We start from the raw sequence: 23042 nt of genomic DNA on the forward strand, positions 1-23042 counted from the left end.
CATGTTTTCCATGATCTGTCCAGCTGTCTGTGTGTTTTGGGTTGGGATCCAGAGAGCTTCAAACACCATGCAGCCACATCTTCTCAGATTCTGTGTGCTAGAGAGTTCTCACACATTGTCTCATTTAATCTCTACAGCTTTTCCCTCTATACCACATTGCCTCCCTCTTTAGCTAATAAAATGTCCTATTCTATACCTGGCAATGACAGAATAGGGATTGTATCCATGATTTCAGAAATAAAGCCAGACTAACAATCTGGCCAGCACTGACAAATCCTGGAAATCCCACCCTCTTATAGCATTTGAGGCAGCAGGGGGGCAGGGTTTCAGAGAAGACTCCAGAGGTGGGCTTCCTGGGTTTGAATCCCAGCCCCACCTGATACCAGCTGTGGGACTTTGGGCAGGTTACTTATCTTCTCTATGCCTCCAAGTCTTCCATGTGAAATGGGGGAATCATAACAGCATTTTCCTCACAAGGCTGTTGGGAGGGTTAATGGAGTTAAATGCTTGGAGCAGTGCCTGGGCCTCAGTAAAGAGTACACGTGTTAGCTATCATAGCTATGATTATTATCATTATAATAATGACAATCATGATATTATCATTTGCCCTCGGGAGCTAGAGTTAGTAGAGTGATCAAGTCAGAAGAACAGAGGCCTAGGAGTTAGTCAGAGGTGATGGCAGTGACCTTGGACACATTCAAACCCTCTGAAGCTTCATTTCTCGTTCAACTCAAGGTCTAAATGAACACTCAATTCCGTCCAATGAATGAAGAAGCCAACACTTACTGACTGCCTACTATATATACACCAGATAATGCCTCATTTGCAATTGCAACTAATCTTCAAAATAACCCATAAGGAGGCCATGAAGCTCTGAAAGGCCAATGACTCATCTATGACTTTGAATAGTTCATAAAACTAGTAAATGTCAAGGAAGACATTCCAACTCTTGTTTCTTTTGTTATATTTCTGCCCTGCATTATCTCAGCAGCACGAGGTAGGACTATCACTATGTAGCCCCAAGGAACTACAGGGTAGAGATGAGCCGTCACGTAATGCAGATATAGCCCCTCATGTGCTCTCAGGCACACACACAGAGACAGCAGAAGTGTCCTAAAATGCAAGAGGCCACCTTAAGATGTAGGGAGTTCCACAAACAAAGGAGAGTACAAGCAAACCTGGAAAGTCCGTTGGTGGGAATATTGCAAAGGGGAATCTGGCAAATCCTGTAAGGTCAATGCATGGCCTCTAAAGCCCTTGAGAGCTTTCCCCCACTTGCTACTCCTATGGACATGAAGGAAAAATGTTTCTTCCAACCTGAATAATCTGGATCATGATGAAAGAATAATTGAATGCAATAACTAGATCCCTGCTGTAATACGCTGACTTCACAGAAGGTAATATTTGAACTGAACCTTGAAAATATCATCCATCCCTCCAACCATCATCATCCATCCATCCAACCATCAGTCCATCAATCCGTCCAATTGTCCATCCATCTATCCGTCCATCATCCATCCATTCATCCATCCAACACCCATCCATCATCCATCATCCATCCACCACCCATCCATCAATCTGTCCATCCAACCAACCATGCATGCATCCATCCATCTATATGTTTATTCGGATGTTTACTGAACTCCTTCTAGGCCACTCTGAAATTGTAGAGAATACAGACATAATCTCTGTCCTCAAAGGGACCCAGTAGGGATAATAAAAAGTAACAACCATAAGATAACAGGGAAAATGTTCAGATGGAGTATGTCCAGGGCTATGAGAGTTCAGATTAAGGAAAGTCTTCATGGAGGAGGTGATCTTTGAGCTCACACTTCAAGGAAAATAGCAGTTTGCAGAAGGATGGCATGGCTCATGCTAAAGCCAAGGGCAGGCACATTCAGGGAAAGGCAAGCAACTCTGCATGGCTAGAACAAAGAGGATGAGCTAGGATGAAGCTAGAAAGGTGGGCAGAGCCTTGAATGCCATTCAAGAGAGTTGAACTTCATCTCTTCATAGAAAAGAACCACAGAAGGTCCTAATGAGAGAGGGACATCACAGACCAGTCCTTCAGAGGGGGTCCTCTAGTTGTAACTTGGAGAATGCACTGGAAGATAGGAGACTAGGAGGCTTTCCAGACCAGACATGAGCAGAGAGAGGTATGGGAGACAGATTGGAGGCTTGAGGGGACCGGCTAGAAGTGTGCATGGTTCCATGGCAACTTCATTGCTGCTTCTATCAAAAAGGACAGGGCACAGTTTCCTGTATGTCCGTCTCCCCTACCAGACGGCAAGGCCAGGACACCCTCCCCCATCAACTTACATGTCATCATAGAAAGGATCTTAGGATCCTGCAATATCCTTTACTTGATTCCTCTGTGGCATTCTGCCTTCCCCTCTTTTTTCTGATCGGAAACAGCATCGGCAGTCACAGAAAATGTTAGAGACATAAGCCAGTGTTGGCAGAAAGTCATCCTTTCCCTCAACAGACATGGATAGAGCATGTACTATGCGTTAGGTAGCTCACCAGGAGCTAGGGACACATCACCAAATGAGATGGAGCTGGTCTCTGCCATCACAGAGGCTTCTGGGTGGTGGAGAAGACATATGTGAAACACAGACACACGGGAAGTGCGAACAGTGATAAGCATAACAATGGAGTGTTATGAGAAAGACACATAGAGGAGATGACAAACCCAAGGGTGCTGAGGAAGACCTCACCGAGAAAGAAATTCTTAAGCTGAGCATCAACCAACTTTCAAGCCGAGGGTGCAAAGCATGTGCAAAGGGCCTGAGACAGCAAAGAACTCAGCAGTGTGGCTCAAGGGAAGTGAACAAGAGGAGAACAATTCAAAGGCAGGCTGGAGATGCATGCAAGGATTAAGTTACACAGGTCCTGAAAGGCACTTTGGGGCCTTGTGACAATGGTTTGGCTGGAATCATGGTGGGGAAGATGAAGAGAGGCAGGTGGGTCAAGGCCCATGCTGAAAGTACTGTGGTAGAAAGGAATAGTCCGAATTGTGGAACCCTGTGAAACCAAGGTTCAAATACCAGCTGTGTGATCTCGGGCAACACTCACCATCCCTGAGTCTCTATGGGGATGAGACACCTGACTTGCACCCTGGAGGTAATGCACAAAGGGCCTGAAGCACGCTCAGTGGTTCCCATGAGCGGGCACATTTATTGTGTTGTCCTTTACCGCCTCCCGGCATGGGGACAGAACCCCCAACACAGGCAACCAACCTTACTTAGGCAAGAGCTGCAGCCAAGAGTCTATACCTGTGTCCAGTGTTTTTCCACCACAAGTTCAGGCTTCTCATCAAGACAAACAGAAAAGAGGCTTGAATCTCAGAATCGAGTTTTTCTGACTCCAGTAAATGGTCAGCTCCATGCGATACAGCAAGGAAACCAAGCAGGGCCAGAAGCCCTGGTCCCGCGGCCCTGCTCTGCCACAAATGGGCCACAAAACCCTGGCCAAGCTCCCTCCCTTCTCTGGGCCTCGGTCTCCACGTTTGTAAAACGAGAGAGGAAGGAGCTCAATGGCCTCAATGATCGCCTCCTCCTTTGGGCTCAGCGCAAAATGGAGAAGAGAAGTTTATCCAAAATGATACAGGCGAGCTTCCTTCTCCCCGCCCTGCGGCTCCCTGGTGGTGTATTCAGTGACCTCCATCAACATGGAACCCCCCCCCCCCATGCACACTACCTATGACAAACACCTCCATCACTGCAGGGGGGTTGAGCCAGGCAATGGCAGGTGCCCGGCAACACCCCCCCCCCAGTGGTAAACAGCGCAGAATCCCCACCGTGCGAAATAAAACCAAGGCACGCGAGGCACGCTGTGTAGGGATCGCCTGCTACGACTTTATTAAAATCCCGGAGGGGAGGGTTAGGAAAGCGACAAGAGGGAGCCCCCGGCGGCCCAAAGCAAGTGCTCAGAGCTCTGCGGACACAAAGATGAAAAGCTTGGCGACAAAGGAGCTGACGGTGCCGTGGCGGTAGAGGTCCATCTTGACGGTCAGGAGCAAGTCCCTGGGCTCAGGGACAGGTTTGGTGAGGGCCACCACCCCGCTGTGGTGGCTAACCTTCCGGGTGGTGAAAAAGCCCTCCTCATTGCCGCCGGTGATAGCCAGCTGCATGCTGTCCCCAGGGACGGCACTGGAGGGGCCCATGCGGAAAACCACCGCGGGCACTTGGATGTTGGTGGGGAAAGAGAGGTGGTAGTACGTTATTCTCAGAGGCAGCTTGGGGCACTCCTGATTCTCATGGCAAGGCAAGCGCTCGCAGCGGCTGCAAGAAAAGTGGACAGAGAGACAAGAAGAGGGTCAGAGCAAATTCAGCAAGCGGAGGGACAACAGAGCGCAAGGGAAAGCGGGGGGCTCGCTGTGCAGGGCCTCCCGCCACCCCTCTGGCCAGTTTGGCCAACGGAAGAGCCCCCCTCACTCACCTGCAGGAGGTGCCGTGGACCTCCGGGCCGCTGACTCAGCCACTAGCCTCTTCCAACACCCTCAGGGGGCGCTGGGTGGCTGGGGCCTAGGGCTGCGCCGGGAGTGAGGCGTGTTCCCTCTCACTGGCAGAGCCCCACCCCGGGCCACACTCACCAGGCACGCCCTGCCCCCTGAGAGTCGTCCAGGCGCCTGGCCCCTCACCCAGACAGTGGTCGGGGCCATACAGGGCTCTTGGTGGGTCACAGAGAGGACCCCGGAAGTGATCCTCTCCGCCATTAGCAGTCACGGCTGCCGCCATCTATCAGGCACTTGGACATTCATCATCAGGCTTTCTCTAGTGGGAACACTGGAACTGCTCTGGGGCCATGGGTTGAGTGCCATTCTTCAGATGAGGAAACTGAGCCCGGAAGAGTTCAGGGCCTTCCCAGGGTCGCAGAGTGAGTGAGGAAGCCAGATTTGTGCTCTGGCAGGGAGGTCTGTTCCTCCGCCCCCTCGCTGAGCCTTGTGCCCCAGGCGCAGGTCCCTGTAGACCCACAGGAACAGCCAGGGCTTGGAATGGAGGAGAAGACAGGTTCTAACTTGCTGTGACAGGATGGGGAGAGGTTCTGACTTCCTGTCACAGGTTCTAACTTCCTGTGACAGAATGACGACAGCCTCTAACTTCCTGGATAGAAAGAGGTTCTGACTTCCTGTTATAGGTTCAAACCTCCTGTGACAGAATGATGATGGTTTCCAACTTCCTGTGATAGGAAGGAAAGAATGTCTAACTTCCTGTGACAGGTTCTACCTTCCTGTGACAGGATGGGGAGAGGTTCTGACTTCCTGTCACAGGTTCTAACTTCCTGTGACAGAAGGGAAAGAGCTTCTAACTTCCCATGACAGGATGGGAAGAGGTTCTGACTTCCTGTCATAGGTTCTAACTTCCTGTGACAGAACAACGACAGCCTCTAACTTCCTGGATGGAAAGAGGTTCTGACTTCCTGTTATAGGTTCTAACCTCCTGTGACAGAATGATGATGGCTTCTAATTTCCTGTGACAGGATGGAAAGAGCTTCTAAATTCCTGTGACAGGTTCTACCTTCCTATGGCAGGATGGGAAGAGGTTCTGACTTCCTATTATAGGTTCTAACCTCCTGTGACAGAATGATGATGGCTTCTAACTTCCTGTGACAGGATGGAAAGAGCATCTAACTTCCTGTGGTAGATTCTACGTTCTTGTGACAGGATGGGGAGAGATTCTGACTTCCTGCAACAGAATGATGATAGCCTCTAACTTCCTGGATGGAAAGGGGTTCTGACTTCCTGTTATAGGTTCTAACCTCCTGTGACAGAATGATGTTGGCTTCCAAATTCTTGTGATAGGATGGAAAGAGCATCTAACTTCCTGTGGTAGGTTCTACGTTCTTGTGACAGGATGGGGAGAGGTTCTGACTTCCTGCAACAGAATGATGATAGCCTCTAACTTCCTGGATGGAAAGAGGTTCTGATTTCCTGTTATAGGTTCTAACTTCCTGTGCCAGATGATGATAGCTTCTAACTTCCCGTGATAGGATGGAAAGAGCTTCTAAATTCCTGTGACAGGTTCTACCTTCCTATGGCAGGATGGGAAGAGGTTCTGACTTCCTGTTATAGGTTCTAACCTCCTGTGACAGAATGTGACAGAGCCATCATCATGGCTCCTAATTTCCTGTGACAGGATGGAAAGAGTGTCTAATTTCCTGTAGTAGGTTCTACCTTCCCATGACAGGATGGGGAGAGGTTCTGACTTCCTGTGACAGGATGGAAAGAGTGTCTAATTTCCTGTAGTAGGTTCTACCTTCCCATGACAGGATGGGGAGAGGTTCTGACTTCCTGTCACAGGTTCTAACTTCCTGTGACAGAAGGGAAAGAGCTTCTACCTTCCTGTGACAGGATGGGGAGAGGTTCTGACTTCCTGTCACAGGTTCTAATTTCCTGTGACAGAACAACGACAGCCTCTAACTTCCTGGATGGAAAGAGGTTCTGATTTCCTGTTATAAGTTCTAATTTCCTGTGACAGAATGATGATGGCTTCTAACTTCCTGTGACAGGATGGAAAGAGCTTCTAAATTCCTGTGACAGGTTCTACCTGCCTGTGACAGGATGGGGAGAGGTTCTGACTTTCTGTCACAGGTTCTAACTTCTTGTGACAGAATGGAAAGAGCTTCTAACTTCCTGTGACAGGATGGGAAGAGATTCTAACTTTCTTTTATAGGTCTAACTTCCTGTGACAAGATGGTGATAGCTCCTAACTTCCTGTGATGGAGACAGAGACAGGTTCTAACTTCCTGTGACAGGATGGGGACACAAACTATCTTCTGCCTCCTGAAGGCTGGCCTTCACACTCTGATGGTAGCCACCTTAGGAAGTGGAGCCAAAGTGCATAGCCCTATGGGGCATGGCAGAGCCTGTCCCAGAGAGTTCTGCCATCTTGACCGTGCTGGGATGCTCCACCCGGGAACAGGTACTGTTCTAGTCCCCTGTCACGTCTCCCTTTCAGCCCTTCACATTTCCAGGCCTCGTGTCAGGTCACCTGGACTTACTTTACACTTGGCGAGTGTGGTCTTCTTCTACATCCTATCTCCAGCTCTTTGTCAGGACTGGTGGGAAATCATTTCACTTACTCGGCCACTTGCCATTCTGAGCACTTAGGAAGGACAGCCCTGGAGTGAGCTCCATGAGCCTCCCTGGGGGATGGTCCCCCATGGTAGGCGACAAGTCAGGCATGGGGGGCCCAGAGACAGAGGGGAGAGACAGTAAAGAAGGTACGCAGAAGAGGGTGCTTTGAGGGGCAGCCTAACCCCAGGCACACCCAGTCCAGGCTAAATGGGAGTGTTCCAGGTGAACTGGGAGATCCTAAGGGGTGGCGCCTGGCATCGGGCTGGGTTTCTCCTTTGTGTACTCACGTCACTGTCCCACTTTGTCTTCCTGTTCTACTGATGGGAAGGTCAAAGCTCAGCGAGGACACGTCCTTGACTCCACAGTCTGGAGTAAGCGGTGGACACAAAATTGCCCTCCCTGGAAAGCCTTTGGGCGCGCATGCGCAAACACGCACTCACTGGCTATTTCAGGAAGGGCCTGGTGGGTCTGGCCAGCAGGTGGCACTAGAGTCTCCTTCATGGGACTCAGGCTGGCCCACGTCTGTGTGGCTGGTATGGTACCGGGTCCAAGGACAGGGTTTTGATTGGTCTGATGGAAGCGTTAGCCCTGCGTGTGGTGGGGTGGGTGGGGGGGTGTGGGGGTGTGGGGTGGGTGGGTGAGGGGAGGGATCGTGCAGTGAGCGTGACGCTCTGGTACTGCTCCCGCAGGCCTCGCACACCAAAGAATGTGACTCTCTTCCAGGGGCTCTCCTGACCCCAAAGCCAGAGCGCCACTTTCTTGAACAAGGCGGATCTGAGACCGGCCCTTTCTAGGGCTCTCCTTTCCCAAGGGCCAGGCCATGGCTCTATGGCTTCATCTCCAGCACCCAGCACAGGACACCAGTATGTGCTCAGTAAACAGACACAAGTAACTACGGCCCCCATTTCCCCGTCAGTTCCAACCTCAACGGTCCTTCCCTGCTCTACCCTGCACTTACTGACACATCACAGAAGTCCTTAACTACTGCATCTGGGAAACTGCCTGCCTGAATGGGCCCGACACAAAAGCCTTCGTTAGCGGGTATGTCTGGACCAAGGAGGGGCCACCGTCACGCAGAGAAGGGCCAGCTCCCGGGACCGCACGCCTTGGTTTCCATCTCATCGTGTACGAAAGAACAACGAGCCCCACTTTTTCATTCAACCAGTTGGATCAGGAAACCCTATTATCTGAGAAAGTACAATTACTGAAAGTTGGCACACACCGGAGAAAGAAGGTCCTCCAGGCCCAGCCCCTTTGCCTGGGAGGCATGGGCACCGGGGCCACCCCCTAGGCTGTCTCACGCTCACAGCCTTCCCAGCTGTCACTTCTCTGACTTCCATGCTCTAGTCATTCTGGAGAGAAGCCCCAGGAACAGGCTGAGGTGGGACACTTGCCCCTCTGTCCACCCGTATTATACCCTCGGGCCCACAGCCATGCCAACCAGGGCTGCCCGGCCTTGCTCTAACTTCCAAGACCACGAGTGTCAGGGCTCAGCCCTGCTGAGGGATAAAGAGGATGTTTTCAGCCCCATCCCAGGCTCTGGAACACTTGGACATTCTTCCTGTGGGTCGGAGGGAATCATGTGGTCAGGATCTTAACAAACGACATAATCCTAGAGGCCCAGCCCTGTGGCTTGTGTGGCCCAGCCTGCCGGGTCACGCTCCAGTTACCACCCCTCAGCTGCCAGCGACACTGCCCAGAAGGAGGCTGTGTGGAGAGAAAGAAGAGGTCTGAGGCCCAGAAAGAGAAAGAGAGAGAACATGAGCACTTTCAATCTTCCCTCTCGAGGCACCCGAAATGCTCACCTCAGAAATGCTGGCTACTGGGTCTTTCCTAATACAGCTCTCCCGAATTTTATAAATTGCTTTCTGAAGGTCAGATAATAACTTCTCTAAGAGAAGTTTTGAGGAGGAAAATAAGCCATAAAAATGGTAAACTCCAGCCTGAGCCATTAGCGGGGCTGAGAAGATCGGCCCCTCCCTGCTTGGAGCCCTGGCTGGCCTCCTGCCCGTGTTGCTTCACAACTTGTCCGAGGCTGTCACTAGGCTCAGACTAAGCTCTGAGCTTCCGTTAACCCCCCTTCCTGAGAGGGGGCAACCATAAGCCCCGTCTTGTGGTCACTCAACCTGGGATTCCGGTCCCAGCCCCCACTTCCTACGCTGGGCTCCTGGCTGGCCCATGATTCCCCACCAGGATCAGCCAAGGAGAAAAGTGTAACCAGATGGGCTCCCATGTGTAGTGGTGGCGGCCCCGGCCCCCCAGTCCTTCAGAGCCCTCACGTGGTCGCCCATCTGAGGTGGGGCAACTCCGTTGGTCACACGGTCAGCCAGCCACAGAGCAAACGGCAGAGAACCTCCCCGTCGGGCTTGCACCCCGAGGCAGAGAAATGGGGATGTCTGGTGATCGTTCTCCTCCCCACGACTTTTTCTAACCATGGGCACTGGGGTGGCGCTGGGCTGGATGCCTGGAGCTCGTTACCGCTAATCCTCACTAATCCTCGAGGTCTTGCCAAGCAGGTGTTGCAGACGCAGAAAGGACCCCTGGGTGGCCAAGACGCTGACCTGAGGCCACAGCCCCGACAAACAGGAGAACAAGTCTGGAAGCTTAAATTCCCAGCCCGGGTTCTTCCCATTTCCACGCAGCCCCTCAGGCTGAGCCCGGACCTGGACACCAGGGGCCCTGCCCACCTTCCCTTCCTCCATGAACACTGGCAGTGAAATACGCCTTTGGGGTGCCTACTCACACCCCACCAGGCTGAGCCCAGTGTGAACCTCATGAGGGGGCTCCGCCCCACAATCCCTGCTCATCCCATGCGAACCGGGCGGGGGGACATCACCGTCCCCTTGACGGCTGGAGTATGGCGGCTCCGAGAAGCTCAACAGACCTGGAATGGGCTGAGCAGGGAGGCAGACATGCGTGAACCTGACTCCAGGCCGGCATCTTTCCAGAACGCCTCAGCATCCCCACGGGGCTTGAGAGCACTCAGGGGGGCTGGTGGTCCGGGAGTCAGGTCCAGACTCGGCTCCCAGCTCCTTTCTCCTCCCCATCTGCTGCACCGCTGGGTGGTGCTGGGGAACAGGAACGTGTGTCAATCTTGGCCATTTTGGGGGGTGTGGCTGGGAGACTCATCCTTCCCTTCTCACCTGTGTTGTGGGTGGGGGCCCACTTTCTGTTCTCAGGGAAAATGATGAGCCCCCTCGTTATCTGTGCCGGGTACCGGCCGATCAATCAATCCACGGACCAGCAGACTGAGCCCTGGAGCATCAACCCCTCAGTGAGTGGAACTCGGGTCCCGGTTCCCTGCTGAGCACCCCATCTCACGGCCGGAACCCCTTTGCTCCCCTGTCCGCAGCCTTCTATCCCGCCCACCACCCCTTCCCTCTCTGTCTGACACAGCTCTTCCCTCCCCCTTCCCTCTAGCCTTGCCTACTCCAGCACGCCCCGCCTCCCACTCCAGCCTTATGGGGACTCTGCTACACCCTGTGGCCATTGCTGTTCTGTCTTGTGCCCCTAGTAGGCACGGTTCAGGGGTGGGAGGCCTTGCAGCCCACTGTCTGCCCACGGTCCCCAAACCAGTAAATGACTTTGTCCAGTATGCACCAACATGCGGCGGAGAGGGGCCTGGTCTGCCACTTTCAACCACGACCTTGACACACGGCGCCCACCTGGCAGCTGGCAGCTTGGGAGATGTGCAGACCCCCAAAGAGCAGCCGCCTCCTCTGGTTTCATGGCTGGGTGTGAAGGAGAAGTCCACGCCCTGCGCCAGCCGGTCTTCCAGAGTCCTCAAACCCAGACACAGACAAAGGCCCCGGAGAGCAGGCACTTAAAACACACAACGGCAGCCCAGCCTCGAAGTGAGGACACGGAACCTTCTTAGCAGTCAGAGGAATGGCCTCGCTGCCCTCTGGACCTTTGGGTAACCCACGAGGTCTCTGGAAGGCTGCACACTCGCAGACCCAGCTCTGGAGGGGCTGGGAGCTCACAGGGGTGCAGGGAGGCCGTGAGCGGCTGTGCTTCCAGGAGGACAAATATACCCACGCAGGGGGAACAGAGTGGGCCTGCAGAGCTGAGCGGCCAGAGGGGGAGCACGGACCCCCAGGAGGAGCCCAGAGGGCCGCCGCGGAGATGGGTTATCTGAGCATCTCCCGTTCTGGCACTCGACGAGCTGGAGGCAGGGCCAGAACCACAAGCCAGGGCAGCCGCCTCGAGGCTGAGCAAGTGGACACCGAGGCCGGGTGCACCAGCCAAGAAGGCCTTGACCCTCCAGCGGGAGCCGCCGACTTAAGGTTGAAAGGCCGAGTCATGGTCAGCCTGGCTGTGTGAGGGCTTTGAGCATTTCCAGGGGTTGGAGGGAGGAGTCACGCATCTGTGCTCCTGAATCTGGCCCCCCCGGACAGCTCTTCCTGAGACTACGGACGGGGCACCCAACGAACCAGGGGCAGGGTGGTGTGTAAGGAGACCAGAGGGTCCTCACTCTGCCCTGAGGAAGGGCGTTTCTAGAACATTCCAGCACACATCCCACTGGCCAGGGAGGGAGGGAGCTTCCAGGGACATGGGAACACACAGCTTCAAGTCTGGGACATAGACCCTTCGTGCTGGGCCCACACCGTCACTGGGCTGAATGGAATCTGGCTTTTAGGAAGTGGGGGGGGGGTCCTCGACGGAGGATGCCCCAGCAATCTCAGCTCACCCAGAACCAGCACTACCTTCATCTGGGTCAGAGGACGTGCATGTGAGAAAGCTGAGGCCCCATGAGCTGTGCCCCTGCCCTGGTCCAGCCTGGGGAAAGCACAGGCCTGGGCTCCCCCAGGGCAGGCCCACCTGCCTTGAAGTCATTACCCAGGCTCTCTGTACTCTCCTGGCATTTAGGGGCTGGAGCCTCAGGGGCCCCCTGGTTTCCCAGGGCTCCCATTGCGAGGAGGTGGGCACAGTCAGTGAAGCACCTGCCCAGCCCAGGAGCCACGGCCCATGGGAAGGCTGCCGCGGAGCACCCCAGGGCCCCGAGGGACTTACGTGTCTGCAGAGCGGCGGTAGTTCTTGGGGCACTCGAAGGCCAGGCAGCGGAACCCCCCCTGGATGTTGAAGCAGGTCTCGTTGATGGAGCAGTTGTGGATGCCGGTCACACACTCATCGATGTCTGTGGGAGACCCCAGGGCAGCCCAGTGAAGGCGGAGGCCACCCGCGTCCTCGCCATCCCGGACAGGGAGCCCAGGCCTCCCACCACGGCCCCTCTCTCGCAGGGTATCGGTGTTTATAGTTTGTGCTTATTATGCACAGTTCCTGGGGTTGGGGGATAGGAGCAGGCCTGGAAGGGCCCCACACAGCACAGGTGAGGAGACCCGGGCTTAAGAGAATTCTAGGCTGTGCCTGGGGCCTGGGGTCAGTGATGCTAGGGGCACCGGACTGAGAAGACCCTGGATACGGGGAGCTGTCCCCTTCCCACAGCTCTCTGGAGCAGCCCCACGGTGGGGCCCAGGGGACGCCACCACGCCTGGGAGGCATCTGCGAAGAGGGGCCAGGCGCCTGATGTTGGTGGCAAAAACAACTCCTAATGTCAAAGACGGAGGTTCAGGAATGTGCTTCTGCTGGTCCTGGCTGCACACCCGGGCTGCGGTGAGGGAGCCTGGCCAGAAGCAAGAAAGTCGTCTCCTCCGCCAGAAAGGAGAAAACAAAGTGACTTCCACCCAGAGCTGCAGGCGAGCTGAGTGGGTCCCTCCCAGGAAAGGCCACCGCTCCCGCCTGCCTTTGATCAAAGTCACCTTCTTCATGACCAGAGCTGACAGGGCAGAAAGTGGGGCCTCTGGAGCCTCTGGGTTGAGAGTCCCGTGGGGGGGGGCGCTCTTGAGGAAGGGGCCCACAGACCCAAGCTCTGTGACTCAGCTTCTGGGCCTGTCCCTGGACCCATTCCTAGGGTCCTTCATTCACAAATTTCCACCCAGCATCTCCTCTCAGTTGCCAGAGAGCTCAGTTCTGGAGCTCACGATGACCCCTAGAGTGCTCTTAGACAAGGAGCCAAGTACAGATGCGTGTCCCTGGCCCCTCATTTAGCCCACGCTGGAGCTGACCCTGGCCCCAGGAGGACCCTCATGGTCATGGTGCTCAGAGCTACAGACAGGTGGGCACGCTCCAGAATGCACCTGTCCTCTTGCCCAGGCAGTCACCATCAACCCTTTGGGACAGGAGCCTCCAGCACCTGCTGCCCATTCTGTCCTTCACTCGTGGCAGGCTCCCATCAAGGGTTCGTCGGGTGGGCAAATGCCATTTGGAACAAGCGGCCCTGTGCTGTGGAATGGGGTCTTCTGGGTGCCGAGCTCCCCTTTCCTCCTTGGCTAGCATCTTCCTAAAGGCTGTCATTCCCCATTCTGGGCCCCTGGGGGTGTCGAGGGCCCAGCAGGAGGATCAGAACCCCCTGAAGACAAGTGTGCCAGGTACGGGAGACCAGGGTGTGTGTGCAGAGTCCTCCCATCCCTGTCCCAAGTGCCCCCATCTGTGATGTCGCCCCTGGGCCAGGGAAGCACATCCCCACAACGGGGCCGGGGGCCGCCCGGACTCAGCTCCCCTGCCCTGCAGAGCCCTGTGCACGGCCTGGGCAACCCCACGGGTTCCGCAATGCTCACCTTGGCAGTTGCGGCCGTTGGGGGCCAGCCTGTATCCAGACGGCGGGCAGCTGCACTGGAAGCTTCCAGCGATGTTGACGCAGCGATAGGAACAGATGTGGCCGCCAGTGGGCAGGGCGCATTCGTCGATGTCTGCAACGGAAACACCCTGAGCATCCCGACTGGGCCCCAGGCTGGGCTACGTTCCCGACAGCAGGCCGCGATGGGGCATCTGGACACAGGAAGCCTCCGGATGCTGGGGCGGCCTCAGAAACTATCATGCCAGAAAGGGAAAATGAGGCCCAGAGAGGGGAAGGAGCTGGCCTAGGGTCACACAGTGAGGTGGTGGTGTAAAGCGTGGCAGACCGGGGACTCGGGGAGGGAGACAGCACACAGGACAGGTGATCTGCAGGTCTCAGGTGCATGATGATGCTGAGTACAACGTGCTTATAAAAATGACACCCGCCGGGGCAGGGGGAGACCTAACAGCAGCTGCCTCAAGCGCCCACGGTGCACCAGGCACCCTGCAAAGCCCTTCCAGGCCGACCTCCGCTTTAATTCTCTGACAGCCTGGCAGGTCTGGGCTCAGCCCTCGGGGGCAGAGGACACACGGCCCCGGCCAAGGGGAGGCAGAGCTTCGGGTCAGGCCTGCGGGTGGCCCCCTGGGCCCCTGCTGTGTCCCAGGGTCGCCACTAAGCCCCGCCACATGCGGTTCCTGCCATGCTGGTTCAAGGTCCCGGCCCACTGGACGGTCGCCAGTTACGTGTGTGTTCGCAGCTTTCTATTCCTCACTCGCTATGGCTTCTTTGTATCCAAATAAATCTCAGCTGGAGGGGAAAAAGACCCCACCACCCACCAGCCCGGAAGGGCGTTCAGCGGGAGGGGTTTGGGAGTCCCCTCCCCTCAGCTGAGTGGGGTGCTCCCACCTTCGCAGGTGACGCCGTCCACGTCGCTGAGCTGGTAGCCTCGCCGGCAGTAGCACTGGTAGGAGCCGTACACATTGGCACACTCCTGGCTACAAGGGTTGCTGCTGCACTCGTTCACATCTGAAAGACACGGGGCACCGCAGGTCAGCGCTCGGAGCCGGCCACCCGCCCCTGCTCCCGGGCGGGGCTGGAGACACAGCAGCTCCCTCAAGTCACCCCAGAAGAAGGGCCAGAAGTCCTGTGGCGCTCAGCACTTGCGCTTGGGGCTGGGGACCCGCCTGGGGTCGTCCCGAGGGAGCACGGCCCCCACTCCATCCCCCATGCCAGACAGATCTGGAACCTCTCATCGGGACCACAGTAAAGCCTCCAGTCTCGGCTCCTTCCAGTGGGTTCCCCCCAGCCCATCACCAGGTCCGTTCTAGTCCTCAAATGGAGCTCTGATCACAGCCCTCCCAGTTGCATCCCCAAGACAATGCCCTCTGCAGAGCGGGAGGCCCGGGTGAAGAGCCGAGATGCCAACATTCCTAACATGCCAGTGCTTGGCACGCACCAGCCCACTGGGCAGCGCCGGGCTCCTGCTCCTCTGTCTCCTTCCCTTAGAGCAGGAATTAGCACACACCTGGCCCACCACCTGGTTTTGTAAATAAAGTTTTATTGGCACATAGCTACGCTCTCTCCCTCATTTGCCCCGGTCTGTGGCTGCTTTGGCAACGCAGCGGCAGAGGCGATAAGCTACAACACAGAGCGTAGCTGGCTGAGCCTGAAATATTTACTATGTGGCTTTTAGGGGAAAAAAAATTGCCAACCCCTGGCCTAGAAGTCCCTTCTCACACGTATTTACTGCTAACTCCTAGCAGGCAGGAGGGGAGAGCAGCTGAGAGTGTGCATTAGCTTCTCACCCCATGTTTTGTCCTACAGCAACCTCGTGCCCAGCCTGGCTATCACCTGCTCACCAGGTCGGCTGCTCAGCTCTGCCCCCTGGGGTTTCTCGTCACATCCTACAGACACTCCTTGAAGGCAGAGCCCGCGTTCTCGCTCTCCACCTTGCCAGGGGACCTTTATAAATGCTTAGTGGAATGATGTGGCCAAGCCGGTTTTCTGTCCCCAGTGTGGCCACTAATGTAGATGTGAGTATCTCCTCTCCGGCCACTTCGGAGTGACAAGGAATGGCATAAGCCATGAACAATAGCAGCAAGGACATCAGCGGTCTCCACAGACGACACTTTGTCTCGTACGGGACCCTGCCCTGGGATGAGCTCGTCCCATGTTTCATCCCGACTCCCGGTAAGGTGGGTCCCGCCACCCCCCACATTTGCGGAGGAGGACGCTGGGGCCCAGAAATGCTGAGTTACTCCTTCAAGGCCCTAAAATGGCAGAGCCAGGATTAGAGCCCAAGGTCAAGGGAACCCAGCCCACGTGTGAACAGTTTCCTTGCGATACCCATGCATTGGGTCTGGTTCTTGGGGGCAGATCCGAAATTCTTGTGGGGACCCTAGGGCCCAGGACCCCATCTCACTGTCCAGCCTCCAGTTTGAGAACTGTGCGTCCTGGGTGCCTCTGGGCATAGTGGACTTTCATGATTCTTCCGTGGTTGGTCCAAAAGTTGTGCAGGACAGTGGGAGAGGACCGCTGAGGGCTGCCAAAGCTCTGTCCTTTGCTGACCCCAGACCCTAATTCCCGTAGAAGATGTGATAGCTGTTGAGCACCTACTGTGTACCAGGCCCTGTGCTGAATGTATGACCCACCATCTCGGTCCATGTTCCGAGGAGGCCGGCGTTCTGTGCTAACCGAAACACTCGGCACGAACAGCTCCGTCCAACCCCCACCAGGCGGACGGAGAGACCCAACCAGACTTCAGCCTGGCTTTTACGGGCCCAAGACAGGAACGCCTAGGGTGACGGGCTCGGACCCTTAAAATGCCTCCTAAAAAGCTCAGTGCTGGGGCGCCTGGGTGGCTCAGTGGGTTAAAGCCTCTGCTTTCGGCTCAGGTCACGGTCTCAGGGTCCTGGGATCGAGCCCCGCATCGGGCTCTCTGCTCAGCGGGGAGCCTGCTTCCCACCCCCCCCCGCCTGCCTCTCTGCCTACTTGTGATCTCTGTCTGTCAAATAAATAAATAAAATCTTTAAAAAAAAAAAAAAAAAAAAAAGCTCAGTGCTGCCCAAAGGAGAGACTCAGCATTCCGACCAACACCCGACAGCTTGCCCTGGCCTCCTCTTTCTTACAAGTATTTACTTGCTAAAACTTGCAGATGCAAACCCTCTCTCTGTCCCTTCAAGCCTCTGCAACCCAAGAGTCTTTCTCCAGGATGCAGGAATCATGCCTTCGAGATGTGATCATCAGGAAGGGGAGGCCCCCACCTCCCAATCTCTGTGGGACGGAGGAGCTGGTTAGCAGGTGCAGCCCGCCTAAGCAGGCTCACCACCCCCCCCCCCACCGCCAACATCGTGGGGGACGACCCCTGGGCATGGCCCAGCATTTCAAAAGCCTGTCGCCTTTTGTTCCAGCAGAGCTGAGACGGATCTGCACTGATGTCTCGCTCTGCTACTGCCACAGTCTGAGTAATCCAATTTACTTGAAAATCTGACCTCCCAACCCCGTTTCTCCCGTCAGGGCACAGAGGCAGGGCACGTCGGCCACAGCCCCAGTCGGGTGAACACAGGGTCTGTCAGACGCCGCCGAATCCTACACCCTCGGCCACAACCCACACGGCTTCTTCGGCTTTTCCATCCCCGTGCGTGGCCCTAGGCGGACGCCACCAGGCGCTCCGGGGCCCAGCAGGGACTGGGTGAGCCGTCCTCTCTGACCAGCCCCCGTCGACATGTGCTTCCCCAACCAGCGCGTCCCGTGACCCGCGCTGCGGAAACCAACTCGAGGCCATCCCACGGGTGTGCAGCTTCAGCGGTGGCTCTCCCCGGGAGCGGGCGTCCTGGAACCCCCCGCCCTGGCCACATGGCCTCACCTTCACACGACCGGCCGTCGGCAGAGAGCCGGAAGCCCACGGTGCAGCTGCAGAAGTAGGAGCCGGGCGTGTTCTCACACTTGTGGCCGCAGAGACGCCCGGGGTAGCGCCGACACTCGTTGATGTCTGCAACAGAGCGGGCGGGGCCGGCTCAGGACAGCGTCCCCCACCCATGCCACCTCTGCCCACGAGCTCCCAGTGTCCCCCACCGTCCACAGCCACATCTCTAGGAGGAGAGAGGCAGAGTGACTGTCCCAAAGCCCCCAGCAGTCAGTGGGCGTGCCGGGGGCCCCTCCTGGCCTCCTGTGGCCGTGCCCACCCGCCAATTCTCCATCCCAGAGCCCTGAAGGACGGTCCACTGGCTCAGACACGCGGCTCTGGGGGTGGGTGGGGCAGTTGCCAGCCCTCCCCTCCCCCGGAGCAGCCCGGTTTTGGGGTGGCAGGTGGCGGCCTCCAGGGGGCTGTCCCGTCCCCAGCAGGGAGACGGCCGTACCACCATTCATTCTTCCACCGCGAGCCCGGACTCTGGGAAGTCACTCGTGCTTCTGGACGTTTGGAGAGCCAGCTGCAGTCTCCTACACCCCTGCCCGCCTTGGGTGGAGCAGAGCACCTACTGTATGGGTGGGGCCTGGGTCGCACCTGGGAGCACAGCAGCAGGGCTGGAACCTGAATGGGGGTCCCCCATCGCAGGGTCTGCTCTCTGGGGCTGCTGCACCGGGACGTTCTCAGGGGCCCCCCCCGGGGCCTGCAGGGATGCCCACGTACCCACACACGTCCTGCTGATGCCGTCGAAATAGTATCCAGCCTTGCACTCGCAACGGAAGCTTCCGGGGGAGTTCGTACACAGGTGCCCCGGCCCACAGGGCTCAGCGGGCGCCGCACACTCGTCCACATCTTGTAAAAGAGAATGACGCATTGAAAAATGTTTAGTGTGGGTTTTTCTTTTCTCCGTAAGATGATCAGAAAGGAAGACAAGAAAGCAGCAAACTAAAATGTACGTTAACAAAGCAGCATTATTTATTCTTCAAGACGATGTCACAGGACACCTGCCGCGTGCTGAACCCCGTGCTGGGGAGGCAGCTGACCCAGACGCAGCCCCTACACTCAGGGGCCACCTACTCTGGCTGGCCAGTGATGGCCCTGGGAAAGGCCGGTAGTACCAGTGACCCGGGGGAGCCACCAGGGAAGTGCTCTAGGAGTCAGAGGGAGAAGGACTCTTTCCAATTAGCAGGGATCTGGGTCCAAAGGCATGTAGAAGCAGGTGGGCAGAGGAAAAGGTGTAAAAGCAGAAAACAACACAGAGAGGAAAGAGCAGAGCTGGCTTAGGGAGCAGCAAGACCTATTTCATCTGAATTATAAGGTTTGTGAAGTTGGGGCCATCTCAGGAGGACTGAATTGTAAGCGGGGTCACTGCCTATCCCCTCTCACCACTGGAGATTGTGAGTGGGGAGGAACAAAAGAGCTTTCAGCTCAGGACACCCTGGACAGACTGAAAGGGAAGAAGCTGGGCACAGTGGGAGGCTGGCATCCTACTGCACCAGTCCCAGCAATCGATGATAAAGGTCTATGCTTGGAGTTGAGCAGTGGGATGGATAGAGAGATAGAAACAACTTCACTTTGGGGATTTCTTCTCCCCTTCGAGGGAAGGAAGGGATGTGCTGGGAGCAGACAGGAAGGTTCATATCAGACTGGTTCTCTTTTTAAATACCAACCAACACAGCGGGTTCCCTCCTCGTTGAGATGGTAACCACGGCCACAGTTGGGCACGTTCTTCTGGCATGTGTAGGAGCCCTCTGTGTTGATGCATGTCTGCCCAACGGGGCACGGGGCACTGATACTTAAACACTCATTGATATCTACAGCAGGGAAGACAAAGCCAAGGTGGTTAAACACGGGGGGCCTCCAAAAACCCAACGACGCGATCTCCAAAACGCCGCCACATCCCCTCCTCACTGCAAAGCCTCACCCAGAGGTACTATGAAGCCTGCTCACCCTGAACCAACACCAGCCCCCCAGCTGGCTCCCAGATCTTGCCAGCACACGCTACCTCAAAGACAACGTGCCTAGGCCATCTCCCTGGCCCTGACCTTCAGCCCATCCATCTTTCCCTGCACGGCATCTAAGGCTGCCTGCCTGGCTCTCGGGGCTACCCACGGTCAAGTGGCCATGTCCCTTCTGAATCCCACACGCCCAGAGAGTGCAAACCAGTAAACACACAAGGATAAACACTCGGTCCTCTAGCTCCCCTTTGGTGCAAAATCACAGAGGCAGGGGCATCTGGGTGGCTCAGCCGCTTAAGTGTTCAATGCGTGATTTCGGCTCAGGTCACCATCTCAGGGTCGTGAGATCGCACCCCCCTCAGGCTCCATGCCGAGTGTGGAGTCGGCTTAAGACTCTCTCTCCCTCTCCCACTGCCCTTCCCCCCACTCGAGTTCTCTCTCTCAAACAACAACAACAAGCCATGGAGGCTGAACTTCTTACTAGAGGGAGAATTCTAAGGTTTTTAAGAATTGCCTTCTCAGGGGCGCCTGGGTGGCTCAGTGGGTTAAGCTTCTGCCTTTGGCTCAGGTCATGATCTCAGCATCCTGGGATCAAGCCCCGCATTGGGCTCTCTGCTCAGTAGGGCACCTGCTGCCCCCACCCCCGCCTGCCTCTCTGCCTACTTATGATCTCTGTCTGTCAAATAATAAATAAAATCTTTAAAAAAAAAAAAAAAGGAATCCCCTTCTCAGACACTCAAAAGCATCTAGGGGACGAAGAGAAGGGAGTGATGGTAGAAGACTCCCGAGCTGACGTCAGAAAGAGGGACCTGCGGTGCTTCTCCCCTCCTGGCCTCACCCCATCGAGGGACCTGCGGTGCTTCCCTCCTGGCCTCACCCCATCCTCCTCAGGCAGTCGGTGACCAGCCGCACCCTCTCCCTTGGGTCAGCCTCTCCAGCCAGAGTAGCACTTAGCAGCTTACAAAAGCACGTAGGTCCCTGCTACCCTCGCCGCCGCAGCTGGCCTGCGATTTAGGCAGGGCCAGGATTATTCTCTGCGTTTTATAAACAAGGAAACTCCCCCAGCACGAGACCGGGCCCAGGGACTACTCAGCTCTAGAATCAGGGAGCCCCACCTCCCAGCCCTTAAATCAGGGGTGGGTGAAATGCAGCCTGCCGGCCCAATCCAGCCCACTGCCTGGTTTTGTCAATAAAGCTTTATTGGAACACAGCCATGCCCATTGTCTTACATACTGTCTCCAGCTGTTTTCACAAGCTACAGCAGAGACCCCATAGCTCATGAAGCTGGTACTTTGCAGCTACGGGGCTGTCTGCTGGTGGCCCGAGGGGAACAGGCAGGCTTGTGGGGTACCAGATGGTTCCAGGATCCCCGGGAAGATGAATGTGGCTGCCCATGAGGTCAGAGCTTCCCACCACCTCACGCTGTTCTGGAGGGAGCGAGGGTGCCGTGGGCAGAGGTGTGCAAGCCGAAGACCCGGGTGCACACGGGGGAGAGGAAGTGGCCTCGCCCAGACAGCCTTGAAACTAGCACTGGATCCCAACACACTTCCTCCTTGTACAGAAGTATTTGGGATGACTTGGTCATTTTTTTTTAAATGACATAAAGGTACTGATGAAAAATGATGTTGAAATGCGATTGTCAAGGAATGGGTGGGGGCGGGGAGCAGGCACCGCTGACTCTGGCCCCATTTACATCAGAAAAGGTCTCCAGAGAGCCGGAGGAGCTCCGAGAGGCACAGCCTCTGCTGAGCTATACAGAAATGTTTCCTTTCTGCACTTTGCAATTTGCTTGCATTTTTGTAAATAAAGATTATACATATACACATATTTTATATGTATATAAAACTTTTGAAATCAAAACCATTTTTTAAAGAAAGAATCCTGAGTCTGGTGGCAAGGATGGTGGGGTGGGCACAGGAAACGGGGGGCTGCCCCAGGGTGAGACGAGGGGTGCCTCCTGGTTGGTTGGCAAACATTCTGAATCACCAGGTGCTGGCCGGCGGGGCTCCTCTGGGGCTTTCCTGCACTCCGCCAGGCTCTCCCCGCGTCTAGTGGAGGACACGAAGGAGGCCGCCCCCTCCCTCCCGCTGCTCCCCCTCCCTCCCGCTGCTCTCCCACCGGGGCTGTGCCTGCGGTGAGCCAGGGTTTCCATCCTGAACAGATGCCAGCCTCCTCGCAGAGCCCCCACCCAGCACACAGCAAGTCTGGGCAGGCCCCTCCTCCCTGCTGGCCCTGGCAGGGCCGTCAGCCCCGGGCTCCTGGTCCCCTGCGCTGGGTGGGAGCTGGCGAGGGGCCAAGCCCGGCCGAGCTGAGCCCCCCCTACCTCATCCCAGAGCTGAGCCCCCCCCCACCTCATCCCAGCTCCGACACTTCCCCACACTCCCCGCCTGTCATGGGGGGTGCTGCTTTAAAGAAGAAGGCTGGGGCAGGGCTCCAAGGAGGCCCCTGTCCAAAGTGGGGGGTCACTGTTGTATTTGTCTTTAAATATCCCAGGGTGGTTAAAAGGGGGGGGGGCGGCGAGGAGAACTTTCAGTCCAAACTACCATTCCAAATCAAAGAACAATACAGATTTCTCTGAGAGAGGCTGAGCCAGACCTAGGACAAAAACCGGCCATCCCTCGTTCACAGACCCTTCAAGGAGGGTAAGGGGGCAGCCCCACGGAGTATGTTCTAACAGGTGGCGTCTGCAGCTCTCATCTGGAGAGACGTCTTCCTGTCCTTAAGGGCAGGATCTAGAAAGCTTCCGCCGAGCAGAGGCCAAGGCCAGGTCTGCGGATCTAGACGCCAATGCCAACAGCGCCCGGTGCCTGAGCCAGGAGGTTAGCCAGGCTGAGTCCAGGAGGAAGGGCAGGCCCTTCCCCTGTGTAAAGCTGGTGACGGGTGCTCTGCTTCCTGCCCCTCCCACACGCTACTTCCCTGCCTGAGCTTCTGGCCAGGCCTCCTGCGTTTGCCAGTTCACTACGTTCCCATGGGATTTTCTTCCTCCCACAGTGGTGCGTTTTTTGGGGGTGAGATACATGTGACAGAAAATGTGCCACTTTCCCTAATTTTAAGTCTCCAGACAGGAGGTGTCAACTCCGTTCGCGCTGCCATGCAACCATCACCGCCGTCCAGCCACACAACTTTTTAATTTTCCCCGACTGAAACTCCCTGCCCAGTCAACACCAGCTCCTCACTCCCCTGCCCCAGGCCCTTGGCACCTCCCGCGCCCCTCTCCACCTCTGTGAAACTGACTACTAACGCGGAGTATCTTTCAAAACACGTTTTTAAGACCGCAGGCACTTCACCATCCTCTTGTTCGATCCTTGCCTCAAGCCTCTAAGGCAGATGGCGTGACTATTCCCATTTTACAGAGGAAGAAATTAAGGGTCAGAGGAAGGGAGTCCATCACCTTAAGTTCTAAACCAGGTGTAGACTCCAAAATTGAAGCCAAACCAGGGCTTTTGTCTAAACCCAGGGTTGCTAAACTCTAGCCCCGGGGCC

General features: G+C 56.1%; 1 protein-coding gene across 2 annotated transcripts in view; it reads right to left on the reverse strand.

Annotated features, from left to right (window-relative positions):
• The window catches only part of FBLN1 (fibulin 1), an 80813-nt gene that overhangs the window by 25973 nt on the left and 31798 nt on the right, over positions 1-23042 (reverse strand). Inside the window, exons 9-15 of one of the 2 annotated variants that reach the window (XM_044226471.1) lie at positions 19272-19415; positions 18325-18453; positions 17560-17685; positions 14601-14720; positions 13696-13827; positions 12092-12215; positions 3838-4283 (exon numbers count right to left, since the gene is read on the reverse strand). In XM_044226471.1, coding sequence (XP_044082406.1) covers positions 3929-4283; positions 12092-12215; positions 13696-13827; positions 14601-14720; positions 17560-17685; positions 18325-18453; positions 19272-19415 — 1130 coding nt within the window. In that variant the 3' untranslated portion in view covers positions 3838-3928. Of the gene's footprint in view, positions 1-3837; positions 4284-12091; positions 12216-13695; positions 13828-14600; positions 14721-17559; positions 17686-18324; positions 18454-19271; positions 19416-23042 lie in introns of those variants that run through there. The other variant, XM_044226470.1, reaches the window with a different exon arrangement.

This window comes from Neovison vison, chromosome 12 (assembly GCF_020171115.1).
Source record: "Neovison vison isolate M4711 chromosome 12, ASM_NN_V1, whole genome shotgun sequence".
Lineage (NCBI taxonomy): Eukaryota > Metazoa > Chordata > Mammalia > Carnivora > Mustelidae > Neogale > Neogale vison.